The sequence below is a fragment of the Hemitrygon akajei genome, chromosome 16, assembly GCF_048418815.1.
Source record: "Hemitrygon akajei chromosome 16, sHemAka1.3, whole genome shotgun sequence".
Classification (NCBI taxonomy): Eukaryota; Metazoa; Chordata; class Chondrichthyes; order Myliobatiformes; family Dasyatidae; genus Hemitrygon; species Hemitrygon akajei.
In genome coordinates, this window is record NC_133139.1 from 6,519,755 (window position 1) to 6,539,511 (window position 19,757).

At 36.3% G+C, this 19,757-nt stretch overlaps 1 protein-coding gene across 4 annotated transcripts in view; it reads left to right on the forward strand.

Moving 5' to 3' along the window:
* LOC140739717 (protein unc-13 homolog A-like) overlaps positions 1-19,757 on the forward strand; it is a 287,569-nt gene that overhangs the window by 105,387 nt on the left and 162,425 nt on the right. For 2 of the 4 annotated variants that reach the window (XM_073068158.1, XM_073068159.1), the window contains exons 8-10: positions 733-768; positions 6,653-6,875; positions 10,291-10,416. In XM_073068158.1, coding sequence (XP_072924259.1) covers positions 733-768; positions 6,653-6,875; positions 10,291-10,416 — 385 coding nt within the window. The remainder of the gene's footprint in view (positions 1-732; positions 769-6,652; positions 6,876-10,290; positions 10,417-19,757) is intronic. The other 2 variants (XM_073068160.1, XM_073068161.1) reach the window with 1 other exon arrangement.

Below are 19,757 nucleotides of genomic sequence, written 5' to 3' on the forward strand. Positions count from 1 at the left end.
ACACACAGTCCTGAAAAAAAAAACAGCTCTGGAAAATTTTATTAAGGCAACTGTCTATAAAAGGAATAGTCTGCCATCTTCTCTGAACTATTATATTCTGTAATATTTTAATACACCCACCAGAATGAATTTTGAAGCACTGCATCTGCATATTATAGAGGTATATGTTCCTAAAGCTTAGTATTAGAAGCTCATTTTTACTCCAATATCTAACATTTTGCTTCAGTGTTCCAATTTCCAGAGCATCACCAATATAAGGGAATATTGAGAAACAGTAGGTAATTCCCTACATCAGCGTTGCAAGGTATAAATGTAACTTTAGAGACACAAGGAACTGTAGATGCTGGAATGTGAAGCAAAAAATAAACTGCTGGAAGAACTTGGCAGGTCAAGCAGCATCTGTGGAAGCAAAGGGATGGTCATCATTTTGGGTCAAGACCCTTCTGAATTCTTCCAGCAGCTTACAAATAGAAGCTTAACTGGGTTGCAAATGAACTATCTCCCTCAGTAATTACACTTTACTGAACTATTCAATTTAACCACTCTGAGGATTGTATATTTAAAAAAATATTTGCAGAGTTCCTAAAACAAAACCTGGCAGAAGAATTTATTTTTGTTTGAGTGATGTCAGTTCAGGAACACCACTAGTTCCTAACAGTATTGATTAGTTTTTTTGTCATTATGATGTAGCTTTTCCTTTTTAATTATTTCCTATCCTTTATTGTCCCACAGGCAACTGGAGCTATTTCGGCTGGGGAGACCATCAAAGTATGTAGTTACTTGTTGCTTCTGGCTGATAATGTATCTATTATTAGAATGCAGATTCAGTCAAGTATAGATTATCATGTGCACTGAGCAGTTTTTAACAGGCCTGTAAGTTTTATGATACAGAATGAGGTTGATAGACCAAATTGTGATGAATAAGATTCAATTTTTTTCCTTCAAAACAAGATTTTCAATACATCCTTGGGGTAACAATAAGCATGCATCACAATAATTTGCCTATTGCAATGAAACTAAAACTAAAGCAACAAGCTATCTGTTGGAATAACTCAGAAGGTCAAGCAGCATCTGTAGTGGGGAAAGGAATTATCAACACTTCAGGTTGAAAACCTGCCTCAGGACTGGTGATGAGTCCTGATGCATGGTCTTGACCTGAAACAATGATTTCTTCTCCCTCCACAGATGCTGCTTGACCTACTAAGTTAGTTCAGCAGATTGTTTGTTGCTCCAGATTCCAGCATCTGCAGTCTCTTGTGTCTCTGAATATCTTAAAGAATAGACTTTAATATCTACATTGTCAATTAATAGCCAACATAAATTTTGATCATTTTTCCTGATTAGTCAGTTATTTTCTAAACTGAAATTGATCGAGTTTTATAGGTTTATATATTTGTATTAAAATTTATACCTATTACAGTCTATATTAATATAGTTATGTGACATATAATTAAATTTGCTTTGATATATATGAAAGCAAAATATTGCAGATGTTGGAGATACTTGGGATAAATAGCATCTGTGGAGAGATAACGTTTCAGGTCAATGACCTTCTGATGATTCATTTCAGAGATCATCTACCTCTGTCCACAGATGCTGCTTGACCTGTTGAGTATTTTCTGTGTTTTATGTGTACAGAAAATTTGTAAGTTATTTGTTCTATGATCTTGCTCTGAAAATTTAAAATTCAATATTAAGATATTGAATGTTTTTAAAGAAACTATCATGTCCAGATAGAGACAACATGAGAGTAAAGTACTTTGAGAATTTAATTGCAATGATCCTTCAGGAAATATGTAAGTGATGTTCTGCAAGGATCAGTGCTGGCATTTTTGTGTTTTTTATGTAAGTATATTTATTTTTGAGATAATTAGTAAGTTGGCTAATAATATAAACATTGGTAGCATTATAGAAGGTTGTCAAAGGATCCAACTGGTTATAGTCCAGCTGGAAATACAGACAGGTCAAATGGCAGATTGAGTTAAATTTGGGCAAGTGGAAGTCAAATGCAAGACAGTAAATGGCAGGATCCTTGCATGCACTGGTGTACAGAGGTATTGGAGTGCGACTCCCTGAAAGTGGCAATACAAATGGATAAAATGGTAAAGCATGCTTGTCTTCTTCAGTAAAAGAACTAAGTATAAAAACCAGGAAATCATGTTGGAGTTGTATACAACTGTATTTGGACCATATTTGGAGTGTTATGTGCAGTTCTGGTCAGCACATTACAGGAAGGATGCAGAATAAAGGATCCAGGAGAGATTCACCAGAATGTTGCCTGCAATATAGAGTGTTAGCTATTAAGAGAGGATTGACAAACACAGATTTTTTTTCTCTCTCCTCTGGAGCTGTGGAGGCTGAGGAGCAAACTGATGGAAGTATATAAAGTTGCGAGAGATTTGGATAGAATGGATAATCTTTTTCCCAGGGTGCAAATGTCAAACCCCAAAAAGTGAGAGGGAGTGAAGTTTAAGTGAGATTTGTGAGACAGGTTTTTTTTAACATGAATAATGATGGGTGCTTGGAACATGCTGCCTGGAGAGATGGTGGAAGAATATATGATAGCAATGTTTAAGAGCCATTTGGACAAATACATGGGAAGGCAGAGAACAGAGAGATATGGAGCACGTGTGGGAAGATTGGATTATTTTAGCTTGGCACTCTTGTCGGCACTGACATGATGACCTGAAAGGTGTTCCTGTGCTGTTCTAATCTATGTTAATTAGGGTTTTGGTGCTGGATTATCAGAATCAGGTTTATTATCACTGCCATATGTTGTGAAATTTGGCTTTGTGGCAGCAGTACATTGCAATACATAATAATCAGAGGAAAAATGAATTTGTGTGTGTGTGTATCAATTAAATAAGTAGTTGAAAAATAAAAAGTAGTGGGGTAGTATTCACAGGTTCAATATGCATTCAGAAATCTGAAGGCTGAGGGGAAGAAGCTGTTCCTGAACCATTGAGTGAGTATCTTCAGGCTTCTGTACCTCCTTCCTGATTGTAGCAGTGAGAGGAGGGCATGACATGAGGGGTCCTTGTTGATGGATGCAGCCTTTTTGAGGCATCGCTCCTTGAAAATGTCCTGGATACAACAGAGGCTAGTCCCTATGATGGAGCTGACTCTGCAGCTTATTTGGGTCCTGTGCAGTAGTCCCGTCCCCCCACCCATACCAGACAGTGATGCAACCAGTTAGCATGCTCTCCATGGGTCCATCTGTAGAAACCTGTGAATGTCCTTTACATGTCAGATCTCCTCAAACTACTAATGAAATATAGCCACTGTTGTGCCTTTGTAGCTGCATCAATATGTTAGGCTCAGAATAGATCCTCAGATATTGACATCCAGAAACTTGAAATTACTCACTCTTTCCTCTTCTGATCCTTCTGAGGACTGGTGTGTGTTTCTCCATTTTGCCCTTTCTGAAGTCCACAATCAGATCTAATTGCTATTACTTATATTCATACCAAAACACAATTGTTAATTCATTTTTTAACATACCAGAATGTAGAATAATAAATGTTCTAGTGAATCTGGTGAATGTAAATGGAGCAAGGGAGATTGAATCCTATTAAGAAGGTTGTGAAGTAGTGGCCCAGTGAATTTAATAAGACCATGGGAACTATTATAGTGAATCAGGTGACAAACTATCAGGTTTACCAAACAACATGATAGCAGGTAATCATGATTTTACTGTTCTCAGTGTAATATTCAGTTGTTCATGACTTCTGCCAGAGCAGCACTATCAAAAGCCTGAGAAACCTTGATTATTTCTGTGGTTCACTGTGATAGCGATTTTCTGTTGATAACACATCTGTTTTCTATTCCTGTTAATCTGCAGATGTTTCTTTTTAAAGTATTTCAGTATTATGTTTTTTGAAACTTATTGCTGAATCTTCCACCTGTTTTACCAAATTATAACAATTCACTGTAATTATTATTTCTCCTGGTTCTTTATGTATTAATCTGCTTTATCGGATTTTCTTTAAACTAGAATTAAATCCTTCTAATTTTATTTTATTTCACTGATTTGAGGACAATTTCAATATCTCTGTACCTCCATGCCGCTGAAATGTTGCACACTCTTCTAATATATTTCCCTTAGATCTTCTCCAATGCCTTGACCCCTTCCCTCAGTTCTCTAACAGGAGCGTCACCATATTATAAAACTATACCGTAACTTGGTTGCTTTAGCCCTCCCTGTACTTATAAAGCCTAGGTCCTGTGTAACTCTGTCTTCCCAATTTATGTTGACATCTTCAAAAGAACTTGCATGTATCTGCTGTCTAGACTCTATTCCCATAGTTCTTTTGCCAGATCATTGTATCATTTATTTCTTAACATCACAATGAATCTTTTTTCACTTTTCCATTAAATGCCATCTGCTGTATGTCCTGTTATGTATAGTTGTTCTCTTCCAAGTGTGAATCAGAATCAGGTTTAATATCATTGGCATATGTTGTTTTGCTGCAGTAGTACATTACAATACAATTTTTTTAAACTGTAAATTTCAATAAGATTATATGTATGTGTATACATGTGTATGTATATTTTAAAAAAAGAGAGAGCTAAAAAGTAGCGGGGTGGTATGTATGGGTTCATTGTCCATTCAGAAATATGATGGCGGAGGGGACGAAGTTGTTCCTGAAATGTTGAGTATGTCTTCAGGCCTATAAATTTCCTCCTTGATTGATGATATTGATGTGAAGAAGGCCTGCCCTGAGTGACGGATTTACTGGTTTCCTGAATTTTGTATCCTCTCTTAAATTTCTAATCATATTTTTATACACACTCAGGTCATTATATTTACTTTTCAATAAACAGTTGTGATCCCAATGCCACTGCCTTGGTGGTACCATGACACATTTGTGCCTAAACATCACAACAGAATTGTTCATCACAAGTCCCCTGTTTCTGAGTGAACCTCACATCCATGCTGTGAGTGCCACCAGATTCCTTTGGCATTCCAATCTTCTAACTGATCTATTGATCAGAACCGATTTTGACTATCCATCTAAGCTACTAACTGTAATGTTCTCATCAGTTATTTCTGTTACATTATGAAAACAATATTTCCTGGAATTTGGCAAGTAAAGCAACGAACAGTTCATTGAATTCTATAAATTCCACATGACTACTTTTCTATGTATCATAGCAGGCAGCTGTAGATGCATTCCACTAACAAAATTTCTCCAAAAGCTATCAATTTAAACATAGAATATTAACAGTACCATGATACAATTTTAGCTGACATTACTCATTATCATCATGGTTCCACAACTACTTTGTGAGGAGGCCATTATCCAGCAGACTATTTACTAAGTGGGTAATTTTAAAATGTACTGGAAAGAAATAATGTTTTGTGCATATTATTCGGGCAAGATGTTATTCAAGTTCTAGTGGCTACTGCTTCATAGTAGTCTACTGTATTATAAAATGAAACAATAATTAAAGGAAAAGGTTAAACAGGTGCTTGAAATCTGAAATAGAAAATGCTGGAAATACTCATCAGGTTAAGCAACATTTGTAGAAAAAGAAACAGTTAATGTTGCAGGTCAAAGGGTGTTCATTGGAATAGGGGGTTAGTGGGGAAAAAATAAGTTGGTTTTAAGTTTTGGAGAGAATGGAGGCAGGTTGGGCAATGCCAAGGAAATGTCACTGATCAGCTCAGCCTGGTGTTGATGAATCTGCCCATAGACTGAGGGCATTTGGGGGGGAGAGAGAGGGGGAGGGGGAGAATGAAGGTGAATGTGATATCCATGAAGTGCAGGTGGATATTTGTTGTGTTGAATGTTTATTAATCATGCTTTTAATTTTAGCAAGTTCAGACAATTTCAGGTTTTTTCAATGTTTGTGAGTATCAGAGACTAATATAGCCTCATAAATTTGACAGAAATTTCAGTGTTGATGCCTATAAGGGGCTTCTGGGGCAGGGCTTTACTAGGTGTGTTTTGCTAGACCAGGTCATCTGACTCTGGGATCTGATTAAGGACAGTCAGAAGCATGCATTTGTGCAAAGTCAGTAGCTCATGGACTGAACGCAGGGGTCAATTCTAAATAGTTGGCCAAATCAATTAATGTTCAGTCTCATGTTTCAGTTTTTGCATTATGTTGTGGGTTTTATTCTGCTATTTTAAGCAGACACTAGGATTAGTCTTTAAGTAAAGGTGATGCTGAATTTGGAACTGAGTGGCGCTAATCCAGAACTCAGGTTATAGTTGGACTAGTAGATCAGAGTTAAGACGGTAGAGAGCTTCCATAGGTTTGTGGTCTTGAGTTAAAGGATGCTATTTGCATGCCCCAGTAACTAATTTATTTTTCTTGTCCATTTCTCTTCTTTGACAATTCTCTTAAATAGATAGTTCCTACAATGTGCATGCATTTAGAGCATATCCTCTAACCTGAGAACAACTGATGTTTGAATTGCCCAATTACTTTGCATTATCTGATCGTGAGTCACTTTTAATCTTTCCAAACTTAATTTATTTCTGCAATAAATGAAACCTTGCAATCCATTGGGTGTTGGTTGTGGGAATTGTAAAATTACAGATCTTAACACTTTTTATTTTAGAATTAATACTATTTGAAGCTGGTGGTATTTTACAATTCTGGAATTTCATCATTGTGGCAATCTGGTTTTCATTGTTTATAGACAATGAAGATCCTGACAGTGCAGTGGATGACAGAGACAGCGACTATCGAAGTGAAACTAGCAACAGCATCCCACCTCCATATTATACAACATCTCAGCCTAATGCATCAGTCCATCAGTATTCCATTTCTTCACGGCATCAACAGAACGGATCACGGGATTCTTGCACTGATTCTATACACAGTTATGAGCTAGATTATTCAGACCATCAGAGGCCAATAAGGTACAATTTACTTTGTTGATGGCTTTGATTTCAAAAATGAATATTTTCAATCAATGTTTCTTCTCATTAACAAGTGAAAATTGGGTTATATAGTGGAGCAGTGAGTCAGTTCCTGAGAACTGCTGAGCGGCTGCAGACGAGGTTGTGCTTTATTCCTGACGTGGTGAATTTCTGGTCTAACTAAGTTCATTGGGAACTTTCCAGATGGACCAAAGATAATTCTGAGAGAAATAAAATAATAACATGCCTGGAGGTTTAAAATGCTTGTCTTCTCATTAGGTACGGTGGAATGAATCCTGACAACAGGCTGTAATTAGTAATAATTTCTGCTCCAATTAGTTGCTGCGATTTGCTACTTGGGTCTTTTTCATTCAAGATACTGAAATGATTTTTGATGTTTTCTCAACTGAAAATATCATCTGTGGTTTCCCTTCCACCTGCCAATGTAATATTTCCATGGTCTCTTTACAAATGTTTTCATCAGCTCCTCCACAGTTCTGAACCTAGGGCTAATGCATAGTTTGACCATGATGTGAGCTGGCCGAACATTTAAATAACTGCATTGTAGCGTAAACAGTAGTTTAATTTACCTGTTCAGCTATGAATTTCACTGGTCAACAACAATAACCTGGGAGAGAAGTGAAAGCAACCCAGCTAAATTTATTCCTCTAAAGAGATATTCCTCCCACTACCCATAAGGTGAAGGAACATATTGAATGGATTTGCAAAGCAGTGTACACAGTTGATCTCCCGTTTAGAGAGATTATGGTTTTGATGTGAACTCCAGTAAGTTTCAGTATGTGAGTAAAGTTAATGCACAACACTACAGTTCAGAGAGGTAAGCTAATTGGAAGTGATGTCATAGAAATGTTATTTTACAATGCCATTGGGCCATTCTTGAGGATTATAGTTTTTAAAATAATGTTATTATATTTTGTTGCCTTAATATTTTCCCCAAGTGTATGTATTTAGGAAAGTGTTTATGTTACTAGTAGAATTGCTCTTAATGGAAATAAAAAAGCTTTTGAAATATTGCAATTATCAACTTGATTAAGTAAAGAGTATATAATATATTTTTTTTACATACTTTGGATGGCAGTAATGAAAAGAGCAATTTTCAACTAGATTATATTTCAACCCAATTTTAAATTAACTTCGGAACAAAATTTTTAAAAAATTAAAGAAAGTTGACAAATAATTTTATAGTAGAATATATAGGACATTTCCAACTGCTTTGAGAAATTCTGCTTTTGTAACAAGTTATTCTTTCTATTTGTTTCCCCTTTCCTATTTATAACGGCGACATTTCTCAAGTTGTTTGTGTGATGCCATGTACAGGAATCTGAAAATTCAGTATCATCTCGCAGTCCATTACCCCCAATCACCTTGTGTCATTTCCACAAGAAATATTTGGGTTCATCTAGCACAATTTTTGTTTAATATTCGTTGGCCATTTCTAATTTTTGATTTAGAGGTTTAGTCATTTCATATGACAACTGTTAAATTTGTTTTAAAATTATTCAGGCAGACACTGGCTTATGGTTTGGAAAAACTGGTATTATGTGAGATAGCTTTCACATATTCAGGCACATCCATATATTTCTACTTATTTTTTATCGTGATCTAACATTTCTGCTTTTAGGTTGATCTGCTTCTTATAATTTGATTGTTCCCACAATGCTCTCTTCCAGTCAATGTGACAAGGTTCCAGTTCACTATTTCTTTTTCTGAACTATACAGGCATGATGTTATTTTATTAATTATCTCACAGCATTTTATTAAAACTTGATATTAGTATACAAAATTATAATGCAATTTTAACTTTTTTTGTGATTATCAAAACATTCAATCAGGTATGTTGGGTACCCATCCATTATTTAGAAGAGAAAGAAAAGAGTACTTTAAAATGTGCTTGGATTGAACACATATTGAAATAAAACAAATTAGCCAGCTAGCAGTTTTCAAATTTTTTTCTTGGAAGAGAGACATATTGAACTCAAGAAGTATAACTGGCACCATGTCTAAGAGAATGGAACACTAACCTATTTGAAATTGCCATCTCATCTAAATGATTTATTTGATTTGTAGCTTCAGATTTGCAGGTATAGTATGTTGTTGCATATCCATCCTGTAATTTGAGAACTATTGTTGTATTTCATTGACCTTTAGCATTATGATCAGTGCAAAATCTTTAATCAGTGTTTCTCCTGGCAAGCACAAATTATGAATGGCTAGAAATGTACACACTTCACAGACTAAGGAAAATCGTACTTTTTTATTATGCATGCAAATAAATTCAAATGTACAATATATTGTGCTACAAAGCCAAGGAAGTAATATAAATGTACCGGATAACTGAGATAGTTGCTTCTTGATTTTGTTACTTGGATTTTTAAGGATTATTTTAAATATTAGTAGTATAAGTTTTAATTGAATTTAAATATTAGCACATTAGTATTTTATGTTGCAATTTATCAGAACATTTGGTGCTCAGTTTACGAATATACTTTACAAAATGCATTCTGTTTTTAGGTTGTTCCTTGCTGTTTGATGCCATGTAGTGTGTGTTAATTTGGTTTTAAATTGAAAAATAATTATATTGATAATTTAAGTTTGTTTTAAAAATTGCAATTTTAATACCTTAAAGGACTGTGGAGTGTAATATACATATAAATTAAATGATAGCAGTGAAAATATATAGTGTAAAGTTGTATTGGAAGCTAGTTTTTACAATTTATATTGAGATATCAGTACAGTAAGAAACCTGTTAATTAAAATGTTTTGTTTAGTTGGCTTGTTCTTTTTTTGAAAGCACTATAGTTACTTGGTTGTTGCTTACCTAACCATATCATTAATTTACATTTTCTGCAGTGAAATTTATTTATAATTTCAAACTGGAAATACTGCTGCTCTTTATATAAAAGGCTGTTATGTTTTTTATTGCGTATAATTTAGTTTGCTGAGTAAATGTTCTTTCATCACTGAGGGTGAACTTTAGAAATTGAAGGAACTATTGTGTACCATGTTCTGAGACCACTGTATAATTTAAATACACGATGATGAAAAGACAATATGTGTGTGCTAATCATGAAAGCAAGTCTTTTTGTCATTTTCTCTTTCTAACCTCACTTGTGCTGCCCAAAACATTTGTTTGAGAATCTAGCAACCAAAAGGCTATAAAGTCAAATGCCTATTTTGGTAATGTTTTGTATAGTTTATCAATGAATTATTTCATAAATTGCACTTTTTCTATTTCACCCACTAATTTGGTAAACTCCAATGTAGAAATTAATTTCATAAGTAATTGATAGCACAGTTGTCTCAGTAGAGTATGCAATTAAAAGTTATCTTTTTTTTGTTTATTTAATCTTCCCTCACTTTTTTTCCTCTTTGTGCTTTCCGCTTTCTCTGGTAGACGCTATGATAGCATAGATTCTGCCACAAATGGACGCAGTGACCTAGAGACTGCGTCAGACTCTAGCAGGCTAACCAGTCGTCAGTATTCCCTTGAAAGTAGGCAGTCTCTAGATCTGTCGGATAGGTGGGTTTTAAACCAAATCTATTGCATTGTTCGTACTCTAGACATTTGTGGTCGATAATGTGCTGTGGCTTCTTGTCTGGTAGTTGTGTGCATGCTTGTTTCAGTGTTTTTTTTCCTATATTTGTGAACATAGTGGCTTCAATGGTGTAATATCTGAAGTTGAAATAATGCAAGACTTAACCGTGCAGGCCTCCAAAGTACAAATGTTATGACTGCATTATCTACGATCTTAAAATGTGTTTAATTTCCTGTTGTCAGATTTTTATACTAGCTCATTGGGAAAAAAAAACAAAGTTGTCAATGTTTTGAATAAGAATTTGAAGTTGTATTTTTGTTGTTTGCTTCTAACTATTTCAATTTTGAGTATCATTAATGTTTGGATGACGTGAAATCTAAAGAAATCAGTGACACTATTGATTACTGCAGTCTTCTGCCACTTGTAAAATGCTTTTGGCATTGAGAAATTTTTCTCGAACTTGTTAAGATTATCAGGTTATTTACAGTGCTCAGGGCATTATAAGGTTGAGAAAGGCTTCTGATCATTTTAAATTTAAAAAAAAAATTGTTCTTGAATTCAAGATTTCTAAAAAGTTCAAAATAACTTTATTATCAAAGTACATATATGTCACTATTTACTACCCCAAGATTCATTTTCTTGCAGACGTTCAGAGTAAATACAAAGACACACAACAGAATCAATGAAAAAAACACACATAGCAAAGACAAACAACCAATATGCAAAAGCCAGCAAGCTGTGCAAATACCAAAAGGAAGAGAACAAAGACAATAATACTAAATAAATAGGCAATAAATGTCATGAGTTGTAAAGTCCTTGAAAATGAGTCCTTAGGTTGTGGAATCAGTTCAGTGTTGAGGTGAGCAAAGTTGAATTAACATCTTATAAATTTTCAAATGTGAATTATAAAATTTTAAATGGGAGAAAATATTTGAATCATTTCTTAAAATTATTAAATTATAGTTCCTAAAATGTAAGGTGAAGTTCTTAATTTTCATGGTTTCAGTAACTGCCTTCCATCGTGGCACTTATTTTTATCCCAGTATTAATAACCGTGCATTATTTAACACTAGCTTTTACCCCCATTCTTTTGAATCACTTCATCGTTCCATGTAGCATCATTTTAAAAGTATATGGATCTTAGTTTACCTGAAATAGCTTGCATATCTGCAGTTTGATTGTCCCAAATTAAATATAGCAGATCTGTAATGTATTGGTTCGAATGCCTTTTGTTCTTATGTGTTGAGTTTAAATTCTATAATGGAAGCTGTTAAACCTTATGCAGAAGAATAAACTATCACAGAGTGCCAATGCCCAGAAAACGTACAGTGGGTGTGAGGTCAGGACTTGATCACGTGTGAAAGTAAACTAAAGCAAAGTAAATTGTGATGTGAGGAAATAGTGTTGAATTAATGTAATAAATCTTGGATAAGTTAGAGATCTGCAAAACTTAGAATGTTAGATAATAAATTTACTTTGAACAATGTATGAAGTTCGTATTTGACACCATATATTACCCTGCAATTCATTTTCTTGTGGGAATTCATAGTAAATTGTGAGAAATAAAATGGAATTAATGAAAATCAACATGAGACAGAGATGGACCAATGTTCAAAAGACAAACTGTGCAAACACAAAGAAATAATAATAATGGTAAATATTGAGACCATGAGATGAAGGGTCATTGAAAAGGAAGTCTGTAGGTTGTGGGGAACAGTTCAGTGATGGGGCGAGTGAAGTTGAGTTAAGTTATCCCCTCTGGTTCATGAATCTGATGGTTGAGGGGTAATAACTGTTCCTGAACATAGTGGTGTGGGACTTGAGTAAAGCAAAATGCTGTATTATGAGGAATCACAAATTACTTTGGTATTGCTTTTGTAACTTAATCAATGGACTACAGTAACATTAACAAAAGTCAGAGTAACCCAATCTCTAATGTTAGGCATTATACAAATACATCAAATACAAGTTTATTGTTATTCAGCTGTATACATGGATATAGCTAAATGAAGCATTTTCCTATATTTGGGGATTAATTTGTTACTAGGGGTCCTGATATTTGTCTGTATTTGAGTGCAATGATCCCTTGTAATCATTATTTGATCCTTGGAAAAATCTGGAAATTCAGCCTTCAACTAAGAAAACTATCTGCTCTAGATGCCCATGATTTGAAGATAAGGCTGTATGGAAAGTGCTCAAGTTGGTATTCGTCACAAATAGGTGATTATCAAAGGGACTAATCAGAGAGACTGTATGCTCAATAGAATGTGATTTATGTCCAACTTGCCATTTATTGGGAAGAGTGATATATTGTATTGTAAACCAGATTTGTATGGATAAAATTTCACATTTTAATATCTGTAATTATTTAAAAGTTGAAATGGTGCTAAGCAGTTAAAGATTCATTCAATTTCAAAGAAGTCTATTTCATTTAGAAGAAGGTATTTGTAGTTTTTCCTTTCCTTGCAATGCCACCATTTTTTTTTGAGGTACTGACTGGAGTAGTTGCAGATGAATTTTTATTCCACAACGTTACAAACCTAATGTGTTGTTTATTTTCTTTTATTATGCTTGACCACAATGTGATACATAATCAATAATTGTAGATAATTCATTCATCTTTTATAAACAAATGCTACCGGCCCCAGTATTTCATTCCTACACTGATATATGCTGCCAGGATGTTGACTTGCAGACTCTAAAAGGGCTGTTGGCAAGAAATTAAAAATTCACTTTATGCCAAAAGAATCATGAACATTAAAAAAAATCTTATTTCATTTTTATTGTAGAACCTTGATCAGATCATAATGTCAACTGCAGACAACTGTTTTAATTAAACATAATTCATAACTGATCTGGGGCACAGTAGCTATGTTCTTTAACTCCCAATAAGTAAAGGAGAGCAAATCTAAATTGGCTCAAATGTTCATAGCTATATTTTCATTGCATCTAAGAGTAACTTTTATAAATGAAAGCTTAAAAAATCAATTTTAATTGTCTAGACAACAGCAAAATCCCATTTGACATAGCTCTTCATAAAATTTACATTTGCGGTTGCTTTAAATGAGCTGTAGCACTTTAGGAGGTCAAATATAAAAAGAATACAATAACTGGCAGGACCTTTACGAGCACTAATGCTCAGTGGGATGTTGGGATGCAAGTCGAAGCAACTCGAGTGGAATGGAATGGGTAAGAAGGGACATCGCATGCTTACCTTCATCGGTCAGGGGATTAGGTATAAAAATTGGAAGGTAACATTGCAATGGTGTTAAACTTTGGGCCTCGCAACACACACAAGTCGCTGGAAGAGCACAGCAGGTGAGTCAGCATTTATGGATACAGTCAATGTTTCACGCCAAGACCCTTCAGCTTTACTGGAGAAAAATGATGAGTAGATTTAAAAGGTTGGGGGACGGGAGGGAGAAAAAATGTGACAGGTGAAATCAGGAGTCAGAGGGGTGAAGTGAAGAGCTAGGAACTTGATTGGTGAAAGATTCAGGGCTGGAGAAGGGTGAATCTAATTGGAGAGGACAGAAGGCCATGAAAGAAAGAAAAGTGGGGACGAGCACCAGAGGCAATGGACAGGCAAGGAGCAATGAGATAAGGGAATGGTGAAGAGGGATGGCATTTGCCACCCTCTGGTGCATCTTCCCCCCCCTCCCCTTTTCTGTGGCCTTCGGCCTCTCCAGCTCTGTATCTCTTTTACGAATTAACTTCCAAGCTCTGTACTTCACCCCTCCCCCTCCTGTCACCTTGTGTTTCTCCCTGCTGTCCCCCCACCTTTTAAAACTACCACTTTTTTTTCTCTCCAGTCCTGCTGAAAGGTCTGTGCCCGAAATGTTGACAATATTCTTCCATAAATGCTGTCTGGCCTGCCGAGTTTCTGCAGCATTTTGTGTTTGGATTTCCAGCATCTGCAGATTTTCTCTTGTTCGTGTTTGTTTGGGCCTCATTAGGAATATTGTCTGCAGTCCTGGTTGCCATACTGTTAGAAGGATGTGGTGGCTTTGGAGAGGATACAGAAAAGGTTCAGCAGCATTTTTACTTGGAGTGGAGCATAATAGTTCTAAGAAAAGACTGGCCAAACTTAGATGGTTTTCTCTGGAATGTCTAAGACTAAGTGATCAACTGATTGAAGTACATAAAATTATGACAGAATAAGTAAGGTAGATAGTGAAATTCTTTTTCCCAAAGTGAGGGTTGTGGTCCAGGTGCAGGACATTGGACTAGACAGAATAGTTCACCATGGGCTAGATGGGCTGAAAGGCCTGTTTCTGGCTGTAGTACTCTGTGACTAGAGGACAGAGGGTTACGGTGAGAGAGGAGGGAATGCTAAGGAGGCAATGATCATATCATGATAGAACTCACCCTGCAGTTGGAGAAGAAAAGGCTAATATTCCAGTGAAATAAAGGGAATTACAGAAATATGAGAGAGGAGCTGGCAAAAGATGATTGGAAGAGGACATTAACAGGGATGAACTCCAGGCAGAACAGCAATGCCTGGAGTTTCTGGGAGCAATTTTGAAGGCACTGGATAGATGTATCCCAAAGAAGAAATAATATTTTAAAGGCAGGATGATGCAACCTTGGTTGAGAAGGAGTCAAAACCAGCATAACTGCAAAAGAGAGGGCATACAATATAGCAAAACAAAAAGTGGGAACCCAGAGGCTTGGGAAGCTTTTAAAAATCACCAGAAGGCAACTAAAAAAGCAATAAAAAGAGAAAAAATGAAATATGAAGGTAAGCTAGCCAATAATATAAAAGAAGATACCAAATGTTTTTTTCAGATATGTAGAGTAAAAGAGATAAGTTTCCATATTAGATAGTTGGAAAATTATGGTGGAGAGGTGGAAATGGAGAACAGGTAAATGACAGACAATCTTAAGTATTTTGTGTCAGTCTTTCCTGTGAAAAACACCAACAGTATGCTAGCAGTTTGAGAATGTCAGGGCAGAGGTGAGTGTAATTGCTATTACTAAGGAGAAGGTGCTTGGGGAAACTGAAAGGTCTAAAGGTAGACAGGTCACCTGGACCAGATGGACTACAACCCAGGGTTTTGAAAGAGGTAGCTGAAGAAATTGTGGAGGCATTGATAATGATCTTTTAAGAAATGCCCAGGAGTGAAAATTAAACAATTTCTTCAACAAGATAGGAACTATGAAGAGACACTAGATTCTGGAATGGTTCCAGAGGACTGAAAAATCGCAAATGTTATTCCACTCTTCAAGAAGGGAGGGAGGCATAAGACAGGAAATTACAGGCCAATTAGCCTGACTTAAATGGTTGGGAAGATGTTGGAGTCCATTATTAAGGTTTTGGGCTAATTGTCGGCACATGATAAAATAGGCAAAAGTCACCGTTGTTCCCTTGAGTGAAAATCTTACCTGCCAAATCTGTTGGAATTCTGAGAAATAACAGGGAGGATAGACAAAGAAGAGTTAGTGGATGTTGTTTACTTGGATTTTCAGAAGGCTCTTAACGTGGAGCCCCTTATGAGGTTGTTAAATGCTGAAGTAAGCTTAGGAAGTTAACATACTGAATTGAGGAAAGGTGACCTTCCATTTCATCAGTCAAACTAGGAATAATTCCTTGTGGCAGAGTAATCTGAGTTTCTCAATTTGATTTTTAGTGCCTCCTGTTTGTACTGCAAAAGGAATTCTGAAATTGCCTACGATACCATAGTTGGCTTCACAGGTGTGGAAACGGATATCACTTTTGGCCTCTAAGCCTTGTGCAGTTGCTTTTGGATGCTATTTTGCTCTTTGACATAAAACACAAGTCCCTGTTTTCCAATGGAATGAAAATTTTTGCTGTCCATACTGATTTAGTGCCATCTATTCTGACCCTACCAATATCTTCATCTGCATCTTCTGTAGCAGTAAGTGTACTTCTTCAGCATGAGATTTTTTTTTTCTCCACTGTATTGGCACAAAATACTTGTGCATAACATCTGACTATGAGAAGATCTGCCTCTATGCTATCCTCTAAATGGCATAATGTATCAGTATTAGAGTTGGTATGAAATAGAAATGTAGTGATATGTCATAGTCATTGAATGTTAGTTTCTTCACTACCTTCCCAGGCTACAGTTCATTGGTACCTGAAGTGAAAAATAAGACCATTATACCATAAAACATAGGAGCAGAATTAGGACATCTGGTCCATTGAGTCTGCTCTGCTATTCAATCATGGCTGATCATTTTTTTCCTATCTCCTCCTCATCCCAGTTCCCAGCCTTCTCTTCATAACCTTTGATGCCATGCTCAATCAAGAACCTATCAATCTCTGCCTTAAGTACACCCAATGACCTGGCGTCCACAGCTGCATGTGGCAGCAGATTCTACAAATTCACCACCTTTTGGCTAAAGAAGTTTCTCTGCATCTCTGTTTGAAAGGGCGCCACTCTATCCTTAGGCTGTGTCCTCTTGACCTAGACTCTCCCACACATGGGAAACATCCTTTCCACATCTATTCTGTCTAGGCCTTTCAACATTTGAAAGGTTTCAGTGAGATCCCTCATCATCCTTCTGAATTCCAGCGAGTACAGACCCAGAGATTTCAAATGTTCCTTGTATGATAATCCTTTCATTCCTGGAATTATCCTTATGAACCTTCTCCAATGCCAGCACATCTTTTTTAAGATGAGGGGCCCAAAACTGTTCACAATACTTAAGGTGAGTACCTTATAAAGCCTCAGCATCAGATCCTTGCTCTTGTATTCTAGACATCTTGAAATGAATGCTAACATGGCATTTCCTTCCTCACCACCGACTCAACCTGCAAGTTAACCTTCAGGGTGTTCTGCATAAGGACTCACAAGTCCATCTGCATCTCAGATTCCTGGATTTTGTCCCCATTTAATAAATGGTCTGCACATTTATTTCTACTACCAAAGTGCATGACCTTGCATTTTCCAACATTGTAGTTCATTTGCCAAAATAGACTTTGGCAAATGTGTGTTTGGGCAAGAGATCTGTTCACAAGTCTAATGACAATGGGATAGAACTGTCCTTGAGCCTAGTGATACATGCTTTCAGGCTTTTGAATCTTCTGCCCAATGGGGTGGGGGGGGGGGGGAAAGAAAGAATATTTGGGGTGCTTGGAGGTCTTTGATTATGTTGGTTAGTTTGTAAATTTGAAAAGTATGAGTTAAGATTGATGTTATGAAAATTGGCTATAAATATTATACGTAGTGTGATTTCACCATAACAGTTGAGAAAGGTTGAGTTGTGAGTATTTCAGTAAGTACCAGGTTGATCCTCTCGAACTAGCTACTGCTGTCTATTTTTGTTTGGCACCTCAAAGTGCAAGAAACTGATACCTATTTTCTGAGTACTATCCAGTTTGAGTTATGTAGTTGAATAATTGACAATTAACACAAAACACTCACAGTGTAGGTTTCCAGTAGTTTAGGGAAATAAAATGTGAATGTTAAAGTCCAGAATGATTCCTGGATAAGACAATAATACTTGTGAGGCAACAAAAGTTTATTAATTGGAGAAAATAGAAGTTACAGGTGACATTGGTTTCAGTCTGATTCAGCTTTCACTTCCATGCAGTTCTTAAGCCCGTGAACAGGAGAAATACAGATGTATTTGTTGTCAGAGTTCTTCACATGGTCTTGATATCATTGGCTGTAGAAGTCAAAAATGCCATTACTATTTTGTATTCTATGCACTTTCTGCCTTCAGCCAAGTGAGCACCTGGTAGCCATGTTATTGTTCACCACTATTGGCTTTGTATAGAATCTTCACTTTTCTTCCAATTAAAATGTTACCCCACGTTCCTCTTTATTTGTTTCTACTCTTCGTGTTACCTTCGTATGCTCTTCAGTAAGAGTGGCACATTGGGGATAACACAACCTTGTTACAGACACCGGCAGAACTGAACCCGAGTTGCTGGCACTGATACCCTTACATTTAACTGTTACGCCTCAGTGCTGTTCTAAATTTTAATCACAACATTGGTTGGATGCTAAAGCATTGAGTTGAACCTTGCTGAATGTGACAAGTGGTTCAGAAAGAAGCTTTTGGCATTCAGCCATTTGGGTAGAAGCACATCTGATGACTGAGCCCAGTCTTGCTGGGATTATCAATTGCCCTTTTAAATGGGTATTTTAATAAGCAGAATGGCATGGTGAAATCATAACACTGGGAAACTGCATCAGCTCAGACCTGGCATAGGTTTAAATTCCTGTTGATTTCTGTGAGATCTGTTGGCATGTGCATTAAGAAGCAGAGAAAAAGATGTTTATCAAATTAGTTTACCTTGGCTTCATCTTGATTATTTCTAAATGTGTTTAATGGTACCATGGTGATTAGCGTGATGTTACTAGTGTCAGCAGCCTGAGGTCAATTCTTCCCGTCTGTAAAAGGTTTGTACATTCTCCCCATGTCCACGCGAGTTTCCTGCAGGTGTCCAGTTTCTTCCTACATCCCAAAGGTATGTATGGGTTGATAGGTTTACTGGTCACATGGGTGTATTTGGGTAGCATGGGTTTGTTGGACCAAAAGGACCTGTTATCATGCTGTATTTCTAAATAAAAAGAAATAATTTTAAAATAAGTTGTTTTTTTTCTCTCAGTTTCAGTAAATCTCTCTTAATAGATTCCAAATGTCACAATTATTAAAACATCTTGTAGCTTTATCAAAGGCAAAATTTGTACCTCTGGGCATGTGCCTACTGTCAAGTCTGTCAGCAAGTCAGGGCAGGGCTTCTGCACCAGCCCAACAAGTAAATCTTGCCATTTAACCTAAGGGTATGGAGAGCTAGTGGAGCAGGTCCTCCACATCCAGAGCAAGTAGAAGTGAGATTGCAAGGATTGTTTGCAACAGTTCTGAGTAGTGTGACCACTACTACAAGGTTTTGCTTATTTTGATGAGCAGGAAATGTAGGTTGGTGTGATTCCTGGAGCTGTTTCCGTGAGGGTGTGTGTTTTAGGTCTGAACAGGTTTATGGGAATTGATTATGTTTGGCTTAGCTTTGTGTTTGGATGTGGAGACTAAATAATTGGAATTTAAAGTGGAAGAATTTTGAAACATTGGAGAATCAATGCAAAAGAGAAGAGGTCTGGTCAGGCATGATCATATTGAATGGTGGAGCGGGCTGAAGCCAAGTGGCCCACTTCTATGTTCATATCTGTATAATAATGTAAATTCTCTTAAAATTTTAAGTGTTTAAGAGTTGTACCTCTTTAATTTCTACTGCCTCGTACTAAATCTCTTGCCCACCTCTTCCTCCAAGTAGTTTTACATAGAGATAGTTATGTAAACATTTCAAACATTATGAAGTATTCTAGAGTAATCTGAAACTAGAAACATAGAA